We start from the raw sequence: 18,756 nt of genomic DNA on the forward strand, positions 1-18,756 counted from the left end.
CAGACTTCATGATCTGCTCAGGTCCCTTCCGACCCTACCAGCTATGAAACTATGAAACTATAAGGGCATGGAGAAGCTTGAGAGACTTGCAAGGCAAGCCATATGAGGAAAAGCTGAGGGACTTGGGTCTCTTCAGCCTAAAAAAGAGAAGGCTGAGAGGGGACTTGGTAGCAGCTTACCACTATATCAGGGGAATACATCAAGGGCTTGGCAAACAACTGTTCACCAGGACACCCTTGGGGAAAACCAGGAGTAATGCCCACAAACTCCTGGAAGACCATTTCAGGCTTAACACTCTGAAAAACTTCTTCACAGCTAGGGTGTCCAGACTGTGGAATAAACTCCCTCCAGAGATGGTGCAATCACCTACCCTGGAAATCTTCAAAAGGAGACTGGACAGTCACCTCAGTGAATGGCCACCAACAATGCCTGAAATCTATCCCCTTTAAGACCTCCCAATCCCAATCATGGGAGTGCAAGCAGTATCAACACCGACAGCTAAAAGTGGGAACAGCAGACACTGCAAATCTTGGAAAACATTTTTCTTTTGTTCCACTCATCTACATGTTTCTTCTTAGCCACACTGCAACAGAGGGTTCTTCCAAAACTCCACAATTACAGAGGCAGAGCACAAGTACTTTATCTACAGAGTTATGCCAGTAAAACCTATTGTCCTTTATCTGTATCACTTGAGCACCCTAAAGCAACAGCTCAGAAACATGAAAGAAAATACTTAAAGAGTTTTAGAAATGAGATAAAGTGGTATTACAATGGGTATGTGAAGGTGGCCACTACAGTTCAGAATAAGGTTATTCTTAACTCATGACTGTAGCTACTGGCTGGTATTGTATATGAATCACATGGTATTTCCCTAAGCAAAGCTGCACCTTCAACAGTATTACAGGTCAATTGTTACAATAGGCAGCTTCTATGGATAATGATGGAACTGAAAAGAGCTGCAGGACTGGACTGAGTTAGTTACGTTATTCTGTAATACACCTTCTTTGTTCAGTTGGTATTGGGAGTTTACTGCTGATTGCCAGTGTATTGTTTGCGCTGGTTTCCTAACAGAGGCCCCCACTAAACAGGTACCACAATCATTCCTGACAATGCTAATTACAAACAGACTATTCTGTGTCTAACTGTTTTACTTGTAATAGGACTGTCATGACTCAGGCTTAATATTCTGCAAGGTCATCTGCTTTCCAAGCACAAGAGTATTACATGTCCTTGCTGCTGGGCCAAATTTAGACTTGATATAACAGGACAGATATTATGTTGTTATTAATAATAAATAATCATGATAATATTATACCTTAATAGAACCTCTCATCCCAAAGGAACCCAAACCACTTTACATACTGTGGACCAAATTCTACCCACTTCCATCAATGCAGCCTCTTTAATGGGATGGCATAGGTGCAATGGAAGGCAGACATCAATTATGGATTACATTAGATGCTTGAATCACTTCATGGCATTGTTGCTCCTACTTATGGGGTGGATCTGGTGATATGCTACCAATATTTATTAAGGGGTTCTCAGAAAATGTTCTTTCCTATGCCATAAGCTTTGTCCTATGCCTCAAAGGTACCTATGCTCAAAGAGAAGAAGAGGGAAGAACTGTGGAACCGAATCTTTCTTTTGCCTATCTAAATAAAAATGGTCTCTCATAACTGCTGCCAAACACAAAAGAAGTCCCAGTTGCAAAGAGACTTAAGTGCCACTTGAAGGAAATAAGCTCTCTAAATTGTCATTTCCTATATGTTTGTACAGTATCTAACAGAATAGGCTCCTGATATAGTTGACCTTTAAAGGCTACTGAAACATAAATGTCAAATAAATAATAATGTTAATAATGTTTAGCCTTTATGCCTAAAAAATGAAGGTGAATATTCAGAGCATAGTAGTGTGTTTAATCTCCATAATCTGAAAGGAGGAAAGAAGCAAAGGCCTTGAGAGGGCAGCAGAAGGTAACATCCCCAGAGATGTATTTTGAAAATATCTGACACATGATGCATGCAGAAGTATTTATATGAGCCCCAGGGATAAGTCATCTCTGGCAGGGATCATTAAATGGCAACCACACAGGAGGTGAACTTCAACACAGACAGAGAAATGACCCCAACTGTCTTCTCAACTTGGTGACTGATTTTGACAAAAAGATATTGTATTTAATGAAACAGGGGAATTTGCATTGTCAACATTGACAATTCTGAGAGTCAGAAGGATGTCAGTACATACAGCAGCTCTGCCAGAACTGAGTGCTAACGAGAACTGCAGTGACACTTTGTCTTTGCACTTAGACATGCCTCATGCTTCTTGCCCTGGCTTGATCCCCAGTGTTAAGCCCAGCCTGCATTCTTAGCACTATCATAGGTGGGTGGTGGAAGAGCAGACTCTTCCAGCTCATGGAAAAAAGAATGCAAAAACCAGTTGGGACAAGTTCCTCACACTCTCCAGTCCACTGAAAAAGAACACAATTATATGAATTCCTTTCATATTTATCGTACCATTGTAACGCTGGCATCCACCATCTTAGAGTAAATGCTGATTACAAGCAGCCTGGTGGAACCTGGGATGAACACACTTCACCCATGTGTCCCACAGAGTGACACTAAGCGGCTTACTCAAAGTTATCCAGGACGCCAGTAGAAGGGCGGGGACTTGAAACTGAGCCTTCCACCAGTTTCCAGACTAGCACCTTTACTGTTGGGCCATCTTCCTTCCAGAGTCATATTAAACACCAGAACAAGGCCCCCAGGCCCATCCTGCCATTCAGTCTTTGATCTCCTCAGGCCACCCAGGAAAAAGCTGATTGTGATATTATTTTTGTTATATACATTATGTTAGTGTCTAGTGATCAAACACAGTGAAAGATGAGAAGAAAGCTTACCATCTAAATCAGGAGCCAGCAACCTTTTACAAGCCATGAGCCAGAATGACCCGACTACACTCCAACACAAGCCAGATGGCTTTGGCAGCATGTCAGCAGCAGGGTTTCCAGTGCTTGGGCCAGGCATCTCAGAGGTGTGTGGGCACTGCCACTGCTTCTCACAGCCCCTGATCCCTTACTGCAGCACTTCTGGCCAGTAGGGAGCTGTACCAGGACCAGGTATCAGCAAACAGATCCATGGTGCCACTGCTTCTCCCCACTTCCCCTCCCCCTACCAGCTGCAGTACAGGCACAGATAGAAGCTGCCCAGCCCCTATGCAGCTCCCCACTGGCTGGAAGATGCATCCATGCCACACCTAAACAGCAAGCACTGGGAGAAGCAGCAGCGGCGCCCCTCACTGCTGATGCACCACTGAAACCACCCATGTCAGACCAGAGTCCCAGCACAACTCCATGCTGCCCAGGTCGGGTTCACGTACAGGCATGGCCACCAGCAAAGTCCTCCAGCTCCCCAGACTGTATCCAGTGGCTCCAGAGGACATGCCAGATCCAGCCCACAGGCCGTATGTTGCCAACCCCTGATCTAAATAGTCAGGATAGACAAAGGATGAGAGACTTCATTATCTCCTTTTCAAACATGGCAACCAAACTCATGGATCTGAATGACTAGTATCATCAGCTAATTTTACAAAGGTGTCAGAACAGCCCTGGATTTGCAATAACTTTTGGTCACTGCCAGACAGGAAAGGCTTGAAACCCCCAGGCCTGGGGTCATCCTTTATTTGTCTAGCATAAGTCTAGGTCCAGGAGCAGTTCCATCTGCCAGTCGGAACAGTAGAAGCACTTTCGAAGACAGAGAATTGGCTAATCCAGGTTAGACAACACCACTGTAAGAACATCTGTGCATTTTCCACATGCCTGGGATATGAATCAGGAATAGATCAACAATGGGCAAACTGTTGCAAATTCACATTGTGGATACATTTAAAAAATGACAGTGAATTATTCCCAACCAACTGGCTCCACAAGCTTTCAATGTTTAATAACAAAACATTTCATAATGAAAACAAAACAAAACAATCTACTCTTGCAGGTGAAAGGTCCAAATTTTATGACAAAATCTTTCTAAACATACAATGGGGAAAAGAAAGGCAGACTGCTGGTAAAGAAGTCTTGTCACAAACCTGTTCCACTAGAAGACTAGACCAGAATGGAGTTCTATATGGAAAAACACTAAAGAACTAAAGCGTTCCCCTCCACCCTTTCTGCCATAACCAGGACAACCTAATTCTAACAAGTTAAATCCCTGGGTAACGCTGGCTGTCACTGACTAACTTGTCATAAAAATGTTTCTTGAAGCTAATGGTGAAGATTAAGAGAGAAACAAGCAAAGGGAAAAGTAAAGAAGAGGTCAGATACACTCACTTTCTCTCTCTCTTTTCTTTGCCCTGCTCTGCCTTCTTTATCAAAGCCACTGAAGGCTTTTCAGGTCTGTGAATCTGTGTGATACTTTCATCAAGCTACACCATGCTACACCACAAACTGCACTCCCCTGCTCAGAGAAAGATGTTTGAATCCATCCCATCATTCTGGGTCCAGCCTCCCCTCCAAAACAGATAATTCAATGCTTCAAACAAAATCATTCCTCTCTAGCCTATTGTGTTGTTCTGCATGTAATTCACTAGTATTTTTACTTTTGCATTGCAGGACTAGACTGATGTCTGAGTTCAAAACCAAATCACATTCAAAGAGATCTCTTTAAAACGAATGTGTGTTGAGAGATGAGCAGCTACTCTTGTAAATAATGTTCTTAATATGTACATCACATGTTGCACATGGTACATTATATGTTGGGCTGAATTTTATTATTATATAGAAGGCAGGGTAAGGGGGCACCTTATAGACTAACTCATTCGAAGAGGCATCAGCTTTTGTAGGCTACAGCCTATTTCATCAGATGTTTCGAAGTAGGCTGTAGCCTACGAAAGATCATACCTTTCTCAACGAGTTAGTCTATAAGGTGCCGTCCCGCCATGCCTTGTTCCTGACTTGAGACTAACATGGCTAACTACCTCTATTATGGTATTCTAATTTCTATTCTAAAATTTCTAATTTTTCTTCCTGACATATTTCACTGGAGCTGCAATGTTAAAATAATGTACAAAATGGTCAATAGGAAAAGACAATATTACCATAAACACAAGGGAACAGGAAGAGGGCCTGTCAAGGAGAAAATATCATTTCCTTTTATAATTTTTAGCCTCAATTTATTTTGCCAAACCCGTTCTGCTGGTTTGCCAGCATCATCAGTAGCTTCAGTACAACATTGGGAACTGCTTGATAGCTAATGACTGCTGTACAGACAGGTGAACAACAAAACATGGTGTTTTCTATGACCTTCAGAAACAGCACCTGATGTTTTCCTTTTTGGTTTCTTAGGGTCAGAATCTCTGAAACAGCCCTGGAGTCCTGTTTTGCCCAATGGCATTCTGCAAGCTGTAGGCCAGAGGCAAGTATAAGAGCAGTGATACAACAGAGAGAAACAGCAAAATGTTTAAGAATCTCCAGGAATCCCATGGTCCAATTACAGCAATTTTTTATGGGGTCAAATTTGAGGCCTATGAAACTTAACACTGTCTTTTGGTAATTGGTAATTTGGTAATTTTGGTAATTTTTATTCTAGAGGACACTGCTATCTACAATGGAAACCATTAACACATGCATGTACACACTATAAATCTGGCAGGCAATACAGTCTTCTAGCACAAACATGTTATCTTGAGAAAAAGCCAAAGGCTTACTACAACAAATGACCAAGCTCTCTTATCCAACCACTTATATGTAAAGATGATGACACTGTTCAAAGCACTATAAATGCCTGTTCTATGCCAGAGGGAGACTCATATATGTACTTCTTAAAAGAATGAAAATGCTGGGACCTTGCTAATGACAATTTAGTAAAGCATATCCTATATTGTAAAGCATATCCTATATACTTAAAACATTGAACATAGTGGTAGCAATCGGCCCACATAACTGCAGTCTGATACCAAGTAGCCACTATTTGATTTGTTAACCTAAACATAGGTTTGTCAGTTACAAAGATGACTCACTGCATTTTCCCCAATTTACATTTCTCCTATTACATTTCTTGGACTAAATTCAAAACTCTGTTACACTGGTGCAAATACGGGACGTATTCCACCAAAGTCAGTCCCAACAGAAGAAAGTTGTCTACAAGGGCGGTCATGAAGTGAATGGAGAAAGTCCAGACATTAGCTAATGTGAATGAAAGCAAAATGTGGCCTATGGTTTTTACATATCAAAGTATATTTAAATCCAAATAATTTATTTTAGAAACATGTGCCTCCCATTCTTATTTGTAATTTTTTTTTCCAGAGGCATGTGCTTTGTCTTTTCTTTCCATATGATCTTTCCTTGCACCTCCTATGAAACTATTTCCTTTATGGCCACAGTTTCCTGCTTGGTTTCCTGGTTTGCATCTGGTAACACTTGTGCCCTCATTAAGGGTGGGGGGAGAGAAAGACAGTGGGGGGGGGGGGGGTGTGTGGGGGGGGGGGGGGGGGGGGTGTGTGCATGTCTGGGGGGGCTGCATGTGTATGCGTGTGTGGCTGGGTATGTGTGTGTACATGCATGTGTGTGGGTTCAAGATCCTGCATATACATACTCCATACAAAAAGTGAATCAGTGAATGATGAACAGTTCCCCTAACCCAGCTTCGGGCACCCAGGAAAACTCCCCATCCAGAAAAGACCCCCCCACAAAAGATGCTCGTCTTTCTCCCTGCTCACATGAAACAGGGTGGATTTTCTTTTCTCCTTTTCTGCTCCCCAGGGCCAGGCCTTCAGAGCCCAGGAATGAAATCCTGAAGCCCAGGGAGGGGAGCCAGCTCCCACCCTCCTGCGGACGAAGACAAACCAGAAGCCAGCAGCTCCCCTTTCCTGCCCAAGTGCCGGGGGGTTGGCCCGATGGCCTTGTAAGGTCCCTTCCATCCCCTACCAGCTATGAATCCATGACCACTTTCCAAAACCAGAAGTGGGGGGGGGCAACCACCTCCTACAACCCCGCCCTCTTGGATACCACAGCCCGGAGAGGGGGGAGCCCTCCCGCCTGCACCCAGCGGGACTGCAGGAAAATGCCCCCCTCCACATGTCAGCACCCCGCTCCCATCCCTGCAGCGGGATGCAGCCCCCCCGCACGGGCTCAGACACGCGCCCTCCCCGCCAGGGCCGGGCTATTGTCTGCCCCCCGCCCGCCCTCACTCACCCAGGGTCTTGACGGCGACCTGGCGGGTAAGCGGCGGGGGCAGGTTGATGCACACCAGGTCCACGTCCTGGTGCAGCAGCACCTCGTCGATGCGGCTGGTGTAGAAAGGCACGCTCATCTCCTTGGCCAGTTCCTCCGCCTCCTCGGGGCTGCGGCCCCACAGCGCCTTCACAGCGAAGCCCTCGTCCTTCAGCAGCGGGATGATGACCCGCGCCGTCAGGCTGGTGCCGAACACCCCCACGCCGGGCAGCATGGCTCTCGCCGCCGCCGCCCTTCCCCCGCCCGGCGCGCTCAGTCCCGGCCCCGCGCCGCCGCCGCCCGGGAGCGGGGAAGCCGGGCAGCCGCCGCCCCCCGGCTCCGCAGCCCAGCGGCAGCCCCTGCTGCGCCCCCGCGCCTCCCCTCCATGCACGAGCCTCTTCTGTGCCTCCCCACGCGAGACGAGCCCCCCCAACAGGTTGCGGGGGGACGAGGAGGAGGCCGCCACAGCCCCTGGACCTTAATCTGCCTCGGCCATGGGAGAAAGGAGGAGTGGTTGCTTGAGGGGAGGGCGGGGGGGCGTTATTATTATTTTTTTCTTCCCTCTTTTCACGCTGTCACCTAGTGGGTTTTCCTGCAACGCCCTCTTTAGAGCTCAGTGTGTCATTATTATTAGCCGCCAGGGGGAGGGGGAGGGGGAGGGAGGTGGCTGCCAGCTTTTTTGCCACACCAAGTGCCCGGCAGCTCCACAAGAGTGTCCCCACTATTGAAGGGGGAAGAGAAGGCAGGCCTGGTCTTGTACCTGCAGTGCAAGTCATTAGGCTGCCTCTCCCCTCCATCCCTCGCTTTTCCACTACTGCCTGTCCTCCCTCTCCCTTGGGGCAGGTCAGGAGCCCTCCCTCTGACTTTACCGCTTCCCCAGCCTCAGTGGGTGGGCGGGCAGCTTGCCCTACCCAGGGGAGCAGGCTTGCCAAGTCTGGACAGTCCGCACTCCTTTTCTCTGGCCTGCCTTAAAAGGCAGAATTTTTTAAACAGCTCCCTTTGCACAGAGGATTTGGCAGGCTGGTGTTCAGGGACGCATCTGCAGTGTTCTGCGCCTGTCGTGCCACCTCACTCGCTCTGCTATCCCCGGATCGAACGCAGTAGTGATGATGGGGCTTGGCCAATGTTAATGGCTCCCACTTTAAACGTCCCCTGAGACAATGAGGCTTGGTGTCCTATCAAATATTTGGTATGACAGTAAAGACACTTTGAGAGGCAGAGTGGTCAGCGATAATGAAGACGACAGTGATACAACCGGACCGCGAAACAGCAACAACAACAGCAGCGTCAGCAGCAGCAGGAACAACAGTGAGAGCAAAAGTGACAACAACAGAGATGGGGAATAAGTGGACAATGTAAACCCCAACCGCAAGGTGAAAACTAAGAGATTGAGTTATGGATGGGAGTGCCGGTGTACAGATGCATGCGGGTGACCATTGTAACAGATGCACACATTTTAAATGAGTTTTAAGGTCTGTGTAAAAATGGTTATCCAGGATGCTGTATATATATAATGATATAGATAGATAGATATTCCCCCCCCCCAAAAAAAATCTTTGGTATAACAGTAAAATGCAAAATAAGTAGTGAACTGCCGTTTTGGCCTCGAAGAGAATGAAACTGCATCAACTTAGTCTATCTAAAAAGTTCTTTACAAATGTCCTTTGGTATTTCAGCATGGGCTTTTTCACATCTTTCTGCAAGCGCCACAGTCTCTTCTGTCTCTATAGGAGCAGGACAGTAGAGCCCAGCAGAGCCGTGCAGCTGGGTGAATGGTCTCTCCTTATTCCTGACGCCACAGGGATCCCTCTGTAAAGAAGGGGATCTGCACTGAAATACAGCTGAAAAGAAGGGAGCAACTGCTATCTGTCAAGAGACCCCTATTGACTCCACAAGGCCGTTGGGAAGTCAGTGATGGAGCCCACCATGCTCTGAATGCCGCTTGATAAGTGGCTCTACCAAAATAAGTAGCAGTAGGTCCCCTGGCAGTAGGTCTTTGACATGCCCCTTTTCATCCCAGAATACATGTGCCCTATACACATTTGATGCTGCCTTGCTTTTATTGTTGAAAATGATCTGCATGAGAAGAATCATGAAAGCTGAGGTGAAAGGAGTAGTTATGTACAAGCACATCAGAGGCTTCATAAGTTCCTTTATTAAAATTCCCTGTAACTTCCCTGTACCCATTTTGAGTTGCTCACACATTGCATATTATGGAAGGCAACCTGGGAGAGCTAAGATCCAGTGTAAAGAGAGGTACAAAATGGCCTTGACTTCTGTTGATTCCCCAAGATCAGTACAGATCTTACAAATCTGCCATTTTTATAGGACAAACCTCTTCCTTCTGCCACAGAGGAAGAAAATATGAGGGAAAAAAATCCAAGCCACATTCTGTGCTGACTTACATGGGTGCAAATCCACAGCAACTCCAGTGAGGGCAGGGTAGTTACAATGGTGTCACATCATTTCTGAGGGAAAACATTCAGGACCATGAAGCTTTCTGATCCTACGTAAAGGGTAAGGGCAAAGATTTAAGACATTATAATCCTGTTTTTCTATCTGTTCTCTTCTCTGCCAACCCACATATAATGAAACCCAGATAAATGATAATAATAAATCATTTTTATTATTTATATTATTAATTTTTGAATGGTATAATTCTTGTGGCTTCATTCATTTCTTCCTGAATAGATGTACTGCACTGCAATATAGCTGGGGAGAAAAAAAGCCTTTTCATACACTAGAACCTTGGAGACATGGCACAGACATTTCTGCAAACATAACTCACCAATATATGACAATTAAGTTCAGAATAAGAGGCATTTCTCACATGATGCAAGGAAATTTTATTTTTCTTGCCACCATCTTGGGGCAAAGACTTATTTCCTGCAAGAGTAATACAATCCCAGAGGATCAACATAAGTTTTACAAGTTTTGCTTGCTGTGCACTCTGTACCGCTGAAGTAACTGAGATGGATACTCTTGGGCTCCTGACAAATGAAACATGATCCAGGTCCATTTGTCAAATAACCACAGCAGCATTACCCTACCTGAAAATGTCAAGGTTGTATCGGGACATCAGTCAGACTCTCAAAACTATTTATAGACTATATGTTCCCAGAATGATTCATTTGGAAATTGCTTTCCTTGTCAAACTCTCCTTGGCTGTGTATAACAATAAAACCCAAGAATGTAGCTAAATCATAGGAATAAACAGTTGAAGACTAAATGGAAGCAAAGGCTGAACTTCTATGTATTTATTATACTTTTTATTTCTTTGGTCCAAAAGTTCACTAGGCCCTTTACAAACAAAGATGCATACAGGGCCAGTGGTTTGAAGTTTTTATAATAAGCAGTAGGGAATAGGTCCCGAATGACTAAGAGGTGAAGCTGGCACATATCCTGTTCATTCCATGAGTTTATGGGTTCTTTGCTTGATTTTTTAACATCTATAATTTTGCTAACATTAGCTAAACGTTTGCTAAAATTAGATAATTTTGTTAACGTTATCAACAAATTCACCTTTCAGGTATGTACTTACTGCATTGTTAACTCAGGTGAGGGGCATTTGGGACTGGACACCTGAGTTAGCCTGTCTTCAGTCTGAGCTACCACATCACAAAGCCAGACCTAAGTTACTGCATCCTCAGTGGTGCTGCACTCTTGCATGTATGTTGGTAGGACTTCTGGGAACACTTCCCATGTTGCTTTGTGCTACAGGAAGGTGAGCCACCTTATGACAGTTCTCCAATGAATTATGAGAGATGTCATGTCAGGCCAAGGTGCCATCCCAGCCTTGTCTGTCCTGTGGACAGAGGGGATATTGTGGGAAAGCACTGAAGGACTGTCAGCCCTCAGGTGATTTAACTTGCATGCACTCTGCAAAGTGCATGGGTTACTAGTGAAAGTAAACAGAATCCACTTAACCCAAATGCCTAGCTCTGCCAGCTAGCCCTTGGCTTAACTCAAGGTTTTTATGTGTGAAAGCAGGGATGGTTCAGAGTCATGTACAGTGGAGGGTGAGTGCGTTAGCTGTAACTTGGGAACGACAATGTCCTTGTATTCTGTGTATTGCATCTTTATGTTTCTAAGAAATCTGCAGAGGGCAGCCATTTTGTACTGTTTGTGAAAGGGAGCTAGAGGCAGTGCTGTAGCAATGAGGTTTGGCACCCAGGGCAAAGCCTGCAGTAGCAGCCCACCCTCGCCCCATGCAGAGATTGGGGGGAGGGGAGGGACATGCCACCCCCATTCTTGCCTAGGAGCCAAACAGCAGCCAGAGCTACTCTCCCCCAGCCCTCTCCTCCCCTCCAAACAAGCCACTTGCAGCTCAGTCCTGTGCCCCACACCAGCAGGGTAGCACCTCTTGGCGCCTGGGTCAGTCCTCCCAGTTCCCCCCACCCTTGCTACAGAATTGGCTACAGGCTCCTGTCATTAAATGAGTCTCAGAGACTGCTGTGTGGGGCTGCAACAAAGGAGCACAAGCAGACCATTAAGCAAAGGGAAACCTCTGTGTATGGCTAAGGAACCACATGACCGGAAGGGGTGGGACTTAGAGACATATAAGTCCTGGACTGGAGGCAAAGCAGGCAGTCTGGCCTTGCATGTTGCAGAGGAAGGAAATCTTGGGGGAGAGGGGCTTCAGGAAACAGTTCATGAATGCCTCAGCTACTCAGGGAAGTTAAGACAGAGCAGCTAAAGGGGAAGCATGGCTTGTGGTGGGGTGCTGACCCAGAGCGGGAGTGAAGTTTAGTTTGGGAAGCAGTTTGCTTATATTTGTGTTATGTTTTAAGTTTTACACCAGAGGACTGGGTTGCATCTACAGAGGCAACTGAGGGGCACCCAGCTTGAAGCCTGGCCTGGATCAGATATCCCCAGGGCAGCTGGGCAGGCTGAGAACATTCTGGCTGAGTATCACAGGGCCTGAAAGGGCAAGATCAGAAGGCTGGAGTGGGGGACCCCAAAACCCAAGAGGGTGAAATCAGAGACTGGAACTCGAGAGGGTGAGACCAGAGGCTGAGGTCCAGGGTAATGGACCTTAGCTGAGGGGCACAGCCGGAATACGAGGGCCAAGGCCAGAAAGTCAAAGCCCAGACAAATGTTTGAGGCCTGAAGGGCCAAATGCTGCATTAGGAGCCAGAGGGCTCTGAATCAATATTGAGTGACACCTGCAAGGCTTGGGTATGGCTACGGGGAAGGGTGGAGGCCATGATTATTGCCCCTAAGGTGATTTATAGCCTGAGGGCAACAAGACACAGCACAAGATAGACACTGTGGGACCCTGGAGCAACCTCCCACAATATTATAAATTCCAACAAGGCATGGCAGGAAGGTTAGAAAAGGAAAGGTACTCTTGGTTGATGGGGTGCGGCAGGAGTCACTTGAACATAGCCAGACTTGCTACAGCATTACTCTTGTCTGCAACTGAGCCACACTGAAATTAAACATTTTATTAACCACCATAGGTATCATAGAAAAATTGGAAGTGACCTTGGGTCTGGACCACTTACTCTGAACCTATGCTCAGGGCAGGATCACCCCGTCTGAACTATCTCAGCCAAGTGTTTATCTAACCTGCTCTTAAAAACTTTCAAGGATAGAGATTCTACAACATCTCCACATAATCTAAGGGCCCTGCTACACACTCAAGTTTAAGCTATAGAGTTGTTACACATTGTCAGGCACTAACTTTATAGCTGGCTGGGTGCATCTACACGTTGCTGTATGTGCTGTTGCTATGGCACCATGCTTTAGTACTTTCTTTTGGGAGTACTTTTGGAAGTACTAAAGTATGGTGCAGTATGGGCAATTACTGAGCTGTGTGCATGGTGCATTTTGCAGCTACGTCACCATAGTGACACACTATAAACAGGGAGCATGCCGCTACAGCAACATAGCTGGCAATCATGTGTAGACCTGCATGATTACTATGCTGCCATAGGGCAACATGTAGTTGTGCCCCTTGGCTCATTTTTATCATGTGATTATTACTTTGCATGTGAGGTTGGTTTAAATTTCTTGTATGATTAACCAGCTAATTTTATAATTATTTTGCATATGTGACCAGTCTCAATTTGTTCAGTAATTAACTAGTTAATTGCATAATATACATAATATGTAGCAGGGGTCTAAGAGAACACATAGAGAAAACGTGTGTTCTCCAAAATAGACTTTCTTCTTGCCCCTTCTTGCTGCTTTGACTAGTCTAAAATAAAAGTTGATAGCCTGAAAATATAAGGTTGCACTTAGTCTACGGAAAAGCCCACCTATGAGTGTGGGGCTGAATTTGTATATTTCTGAATTTGTACTTTTATTCAAGGCAACTTACAGGTAGTTGATAAAATATTATGCTGTAGCCTATATACCTTTTATAGATTATTATTGCAAAGTCATTATATTGTAGAACGTGAAGTAGAATTAGTTAAATTGCAAGCTTTATGGAAAATTTCCTGTAGAATTTGATCACTGTTACAAAATTCTATAACATGGTTTGAAAAAATAATTGAAAGGAGCAGGCTTGCTGTTCAAGTCTGTATATGTTGCAGTGATTTCTACAGACCCCACTCTGGTTTAATCCCTATTAAAGTGTATAGGACTTTCTGTAAGGAGATATAAAATATTAAATCCTTCTCAGGTTTTTTTTAAACTCCTGTTTTCAGAGATTCTACTGAATGCATTAGATTCAGTCAGCATTTTGTATATAAGGCTCTCAAGTGACACTTGCATATAAGAACAGTACTTATTACCTAAATAATCAGCTATTGCCTGTAAAAGTTACCACTTGGCAGGTCGGAGTCTTCCATTCACCTTTCAGATGTGTTCACTTGTAAATTATGGTCCCTTTATAAATATTTTGTGAGGCTTCTAGCTAAACCCCACTGAAGTCCATGGAAAGATTTGGGTTAGATCCTTAATGATTTTGGATTGTAAGTAATTTCTCTTGCTTCATTCTGTTCTCAAAAAAAAAAAGAACGAGAGAAAGAAATATCAGTTCATCTTCAGTCTATTGTATGACAATGATACTGTCAGAGCCTATAACTCCAACACTCCACCTTTTTAATAAACCAGTCAGAACAATAGTGAGAAAAGCTGAACAATATATAACTTCTGTGAAAGCATGAAACAGGAATTGCAATTGTTTTACATGAAGATAAGAGTGATTCAAAGATAAAGCAAGTGGTGATTCAAACCTGTCTAGTTCTCCCACTCAGATGTTACTGAGTCATGCATAGCTATAAAATGTCTCAGAGTTTAAGGACATTTTTCCCAGTACTACAATCTTCTTTGAGCTTGTTCTTCTTCCTTGAGCTTGTTCAATACAAGTTTGGAGCATACCTACAAGTTTCCCAAAATGTATGCTGTACATGCATTCATAAACGACACGCAACCCCAGCAGCTGGTGTGGCATGGCAGCACTAGCAGCGGCAGGAGCCCAGTGGTGGTAAGCAGGGAGCTCCTGCAGATGCCACCAGCACCGGTGGTGCCAGGGAGTGGGGGGTGACAAGTGCTGACCAGGGGTCAGTGATCACCAGCACGAGCTGCCCTGAGTGGCGGTGACTGCATGTGCTGCTGCCGGGCGGCTTCATGGCTCACAGCTCCTGGGGCACTGCACTGACAGGGCCGGACCAGGCCAGGCTGCAAGGGCTGGCACTGTGGAGGAGCCAGGTGTGGGGCTGTCCTTGGCCCAGGAGTTTCACAACTGTGCTGTTATCATGCTGCCCCTCATGTATGGCACTGGCACCGGGGTGGGGGGAAGGCCCCCTCCGTCCCTGGGCAAGCCTCCTGGACTCCGATAGTCCTGGCACCCAGCCCGGCTGGGGCACCACTCACTGCAGCCACTCCCCCTGCCTGTGCCCTGCTCCCTCCCTCACTGTGGGGCCTTGATTTCCCACCCCCCAAGCCCCTTCCCCCTCACCCACAGACTTACCTGCTGAGGGGAGGGGCGTGTGTATACTTACAGTGTACCACACAAAGCAGCTGACTGCAGGCTTCCACCACGCCAATTGCATAATAGTTAATTTATCTTGCATATAACACATTTTTAGTATAAAAACGGTCATCGCATAAGAGCAAATTTGCACATACAGAACCCACATAAAGTGGGGAAAACCTGTATTTCCATTGGCTGAAGCCATTTTTGAGAAGATATATATTTAACCTTAAGCATATATGAGTTATTGCAAAACAGCTGTGAATTTGACTTCCCAAGTCACTAGCAGAAAATTTGTGTAGTCATTTACATGTTCATTTAAGCCTGAGGACTGACAAGAAGTTGCAGACAGTGACAATTTTTGCCTGATCTGGCCCCTGAAAGCATTCTACAGCATGACCAAACACAAGAGCATCGCTGCAGAATACTTTAAAAGAGCCTGATCCTGCAAAAATCTGAACCCTCATGCAGATGATTCAGTAACTTGTCTCTGTGCCACCTCCCAGTCCTGGTACTGTTTTCAGAATGGGAGGAGGGAAAGGGAGAGGGGGGAGTTTGGTCTGGGGGGTTTTCAGCCAGTACTGGAAGGCGAGGTGCATAGATTGGAGCCCCTCCAAGGTGGGGGTACAGGACACCAATCCACCTGCTCCACCTCCAGCACTGACTGCAGAATGCCCAGAATGAGCTCCCTCCACTCCCTTTCCCCACTCCCATCCTGAAAATAGCACCTAGATTGTAAAGGGGGAGGGGCATTGTTAGGAGGGAGAAGCTGCAGGCTCCCAGCAGCTCTAAACAGCAGCTAGATTCTCCAACCCCCCAGGGGGTCTGGCAATCATTGTAACTCATGGCACTTTCTGCATAGCTCCATGAGTTACAAGAGGGAGCTGTTCTTCTGTCTGCACACAGAATGATGTTTCATCCATGGATCTCACAACACTTTACAAAGGTGAAACTGAGTGCAACTTTCTCAACTGGGGCTTCAGTTTTTAGGTGTTTTTAGCTGGGCACCAAAAAACTGAGGTACTCAAAATTACTGGATACTATAAAATGTTGGGCCTAGATGATTTGCATAAGCTTATATAGGGGCCAGTTCAGGTGACACTTAAACAGCTGCCCAAAATGAACAGTCTCACTGAGTTGAAAACTACTCACAACTTGCTCATCTGGAACAATAGTGAATCAATATTACAGAAGCCCTGAATATTGAAAACTACCTTTGGCCCTACTCCCTAGTCTAGACAATTATGCCACAAGTTTATAAAGTGTCATGCGCATGTAAACTGCTCTAACAGTGTTTATTTGTATTAATAGGTCATACTACGTACACTGCTTGCACTGTGGCTAAGAAGTTTCTTTAGGAAGAACATGGTGTGGAATTATAAGATTATTAGTCACTTTGAAGAATTCAAACAAATAATATTGATTTAAGAGTTCTGAAGCATTCCCTAGTAAATAGGATATTAAATATAATTAAATTGGGTGGAAATCTATTTTTGGGATACAGGGAAAGTTACATACCAGGTCAGATTAGGAGTCCCTCTAGTAAAGAATCCTAGTGACCAGGAGAAGATACATTAAGGGAAGGTGCAGGAACCCTTACAGCAGTTATGAGGCACATGCATAATAATAAAGCAAACGTGCAAGATATGTTACATACAGGACACATCTACACATCACCGAACAGCAATATTGCTATGGCACCATGCTTTAGTACTTTTGGAAGCATGGTGCAGTGTGGGCTGTTACAACACCATGTGCATGGCGCACAGGTAAGTTTCACTGTAATGACGCACCATACACAGGGAGTATGGTGCTCTGGTGATTTAGCGCATCGCTACGTTGCCATAGGGTGATGTGTAGATGCGCCCACAGCTACCTTGAGTAAGCCAGGCCTCTGAAGTAGCAAGAACAAGTAACATTTCACAATGGGAGGAGCTGTTGCTGTTTACTTGAGTTAGTGATTCGAAAAGATGAGGCACCAATTTCATTTTTTACCCATTGCAGCATGTATGCAGGCTGCATAGGCTAGCTAAGTGGATGCTAATCCCAGGAGTGTCTGATTTCATGGAAGAGATGAACCTAGAACATGATTCTCTCATTTCAGCTGTCTTCATCTATGAAGCTGCCTGACAGTGTTCTAATGCTGAAATTTTGATGTGGTTGTTTTTTAACATGCTAGTATTTATGCTGCTTACTTTCTAGGTTTAGGAATTTACTCTTCACCGTGGTTTATGAGCTTTGTTAACTTGCCAAGCACACTGAAAAGCCTCTGTCTTCTCCAAGTATTGAAAAGGGAGTGAACTGAGGTAAATGCACTTATAGGAATCCTTTAGATTGTTTATATGATTTTTTTTAAATATTATCATTTCAATTTTTTTTATTTATTGCATAGGCACCCAGAGCACTAGATAGACACCTAATGTATTTTAGAGGTCTAAAAACAAACAAACAAAAAATCTTTCTTCTTATCCTTTATGCAAAAAAATAAGGGAGTGGAAAAACATTTCTTGTTACACCAGCCAGTTTAGTCAGGTCTACAGCAATAACCAGTATGTTACTTTATTAGTAGTATCCCAAAGCAAACACACATTTGAGTGTTTTCCTTTCAGATCTTTGTACACCTCTGCACGGCTGTGATTCCCAGAGGTTTTCAAACAGTGGTGTGTATTTGCTAAGCTGTCCAACTCTGCAAATGTATTATCTAACTCTGTCAAGCGATTTTCAACATAGTTTGTATGAAGGAGACTAATAAAAATATAATTGCTGGGGCTTGTCTAGATTCTGGACAAGTGGATGAAACTCTTCTGAAATCTGAAGTCATCAAGTCTAAATGTTGTCTGTATTGTTTACTTATTATATTTACAACTGTACATTATTTATTTATTACATTTCCTACTGGGAGATGCCCTTGAAGTAAATGTATTTTCATCACGGATGAATTCTGCCCAATATAATACATCTGTTGCTGTTCCAAGCAATTGCTCCATTGAGGTTCTCCTTTATCTCAAGTGGTTGAACTATTGCTTTTAGAATGGAGTAAAAGAATCCTTTGTTAAAGTCCAGGCGGAAACTAATTCCTTATTATTCAGAAAACAACTCATTAAGGTAGTGGTTTCTTTATTGGAAGGGGAGTACCGTCTCATGGGTAGAGCAGTGGACGGGGCTCTGTTTTCAAATCAAATGATAACATACAGGAAACACTTAGGGCTCAGTCTTGCAAGATGGAGAGCATTTCTTGAAAAGTGTTGAGAAGCTCAGTGACTTCCAGAACTGGCCTCTAGTTCCAGATTTTATATTGAAATGAATATTTCACTCTTTACTTAATTCACAGGAGTTAATATTTGCAAACCACTTTCAGATCCTTCATATAAATGTTATTGTGGAAGCGGGGGAATGCCCTCAGGGGCCGGAAGCGCCAGGGACAGACCCCAACACTCCCGGAAGAAGGCCCAGGGACCCCAGCACCGCAGGAAACTTACCCTGGTGGCAGACCAGGACAGGGCGGAAACCTCACACACCAGCGCTGCACCAGCATTTCAAGTGGCTATCAATCAAGCTGGGTGGTGGCTGGCTGATGACGTCAGCTGTGACCACCACCATGAAAGATTTAAAAACCCTGGCAGAAGCC

The 18,756-nt window shown here is 44.8% G+C and overlaps 1 protein-coding gene and 1 long non-coding RNA gene across 3 annotated transcripts in view; one reads left to right on the forward strand and one right to left on the reverse strand.

Moving 5' to 3' along the window:
• The window catches only part of GFOD1 (glucose-fructose oxidoreductase domain containing 1), a 98,112-nt gene extending 90,663 nt beyond the window's left edge, over positions 1-7,449 (reverse strand). Inside the window, exon 1 of the mRNA XM_019543444.1 lies at positions 7,184-7,449. Within this exon, the coding sequence (XP_019398989.1) occupies positions 7,184-7,436 (253 nt within the window). The 5' untranslated portion in view covers positions 7,437-7,449. The remainder of the gene's footprint in view (positions 1-7,183) is intronic.
• A 1,302-nt stretch (positions 7,450-8,751) lies between these two features.
• Positions 8,752-18,130, forward strand: LOC109315647. Of its 2 annotated transcripts, XR_002102568.1 has the most exons (4): positions 8,752-9,108; positions 10,731-10,925; positions 17,331-17,434; positions 17,521-18,130. It is a non-coding gene; the product is annotated as an uncharacterized LOC109315647 (long non-coding RNA). The 2 variants fall into 2 exon arrangements; XR_002102570.1 differs by lacking the exon at positions 17,331-17,434.
• Positions 18,131-18,756: the final 626 nt, after the last annotated feature.

The sequence above is a fragment of the Crocodylus porosus genome, unplaced genomic scaffold (assembly GCF_001723895.1).
Source record: "Crocodylus porosus isolate Cpor-Errol unplaced genomic scaffold, CroPor_comp1, whole genome shotgun sequence".
Classification (NCBI taxonomy): Eukaryota; Metazoa; Chordata; order Crocodylia; family Crocodylidae; genus Crocodylus; species Crocodylus porosus.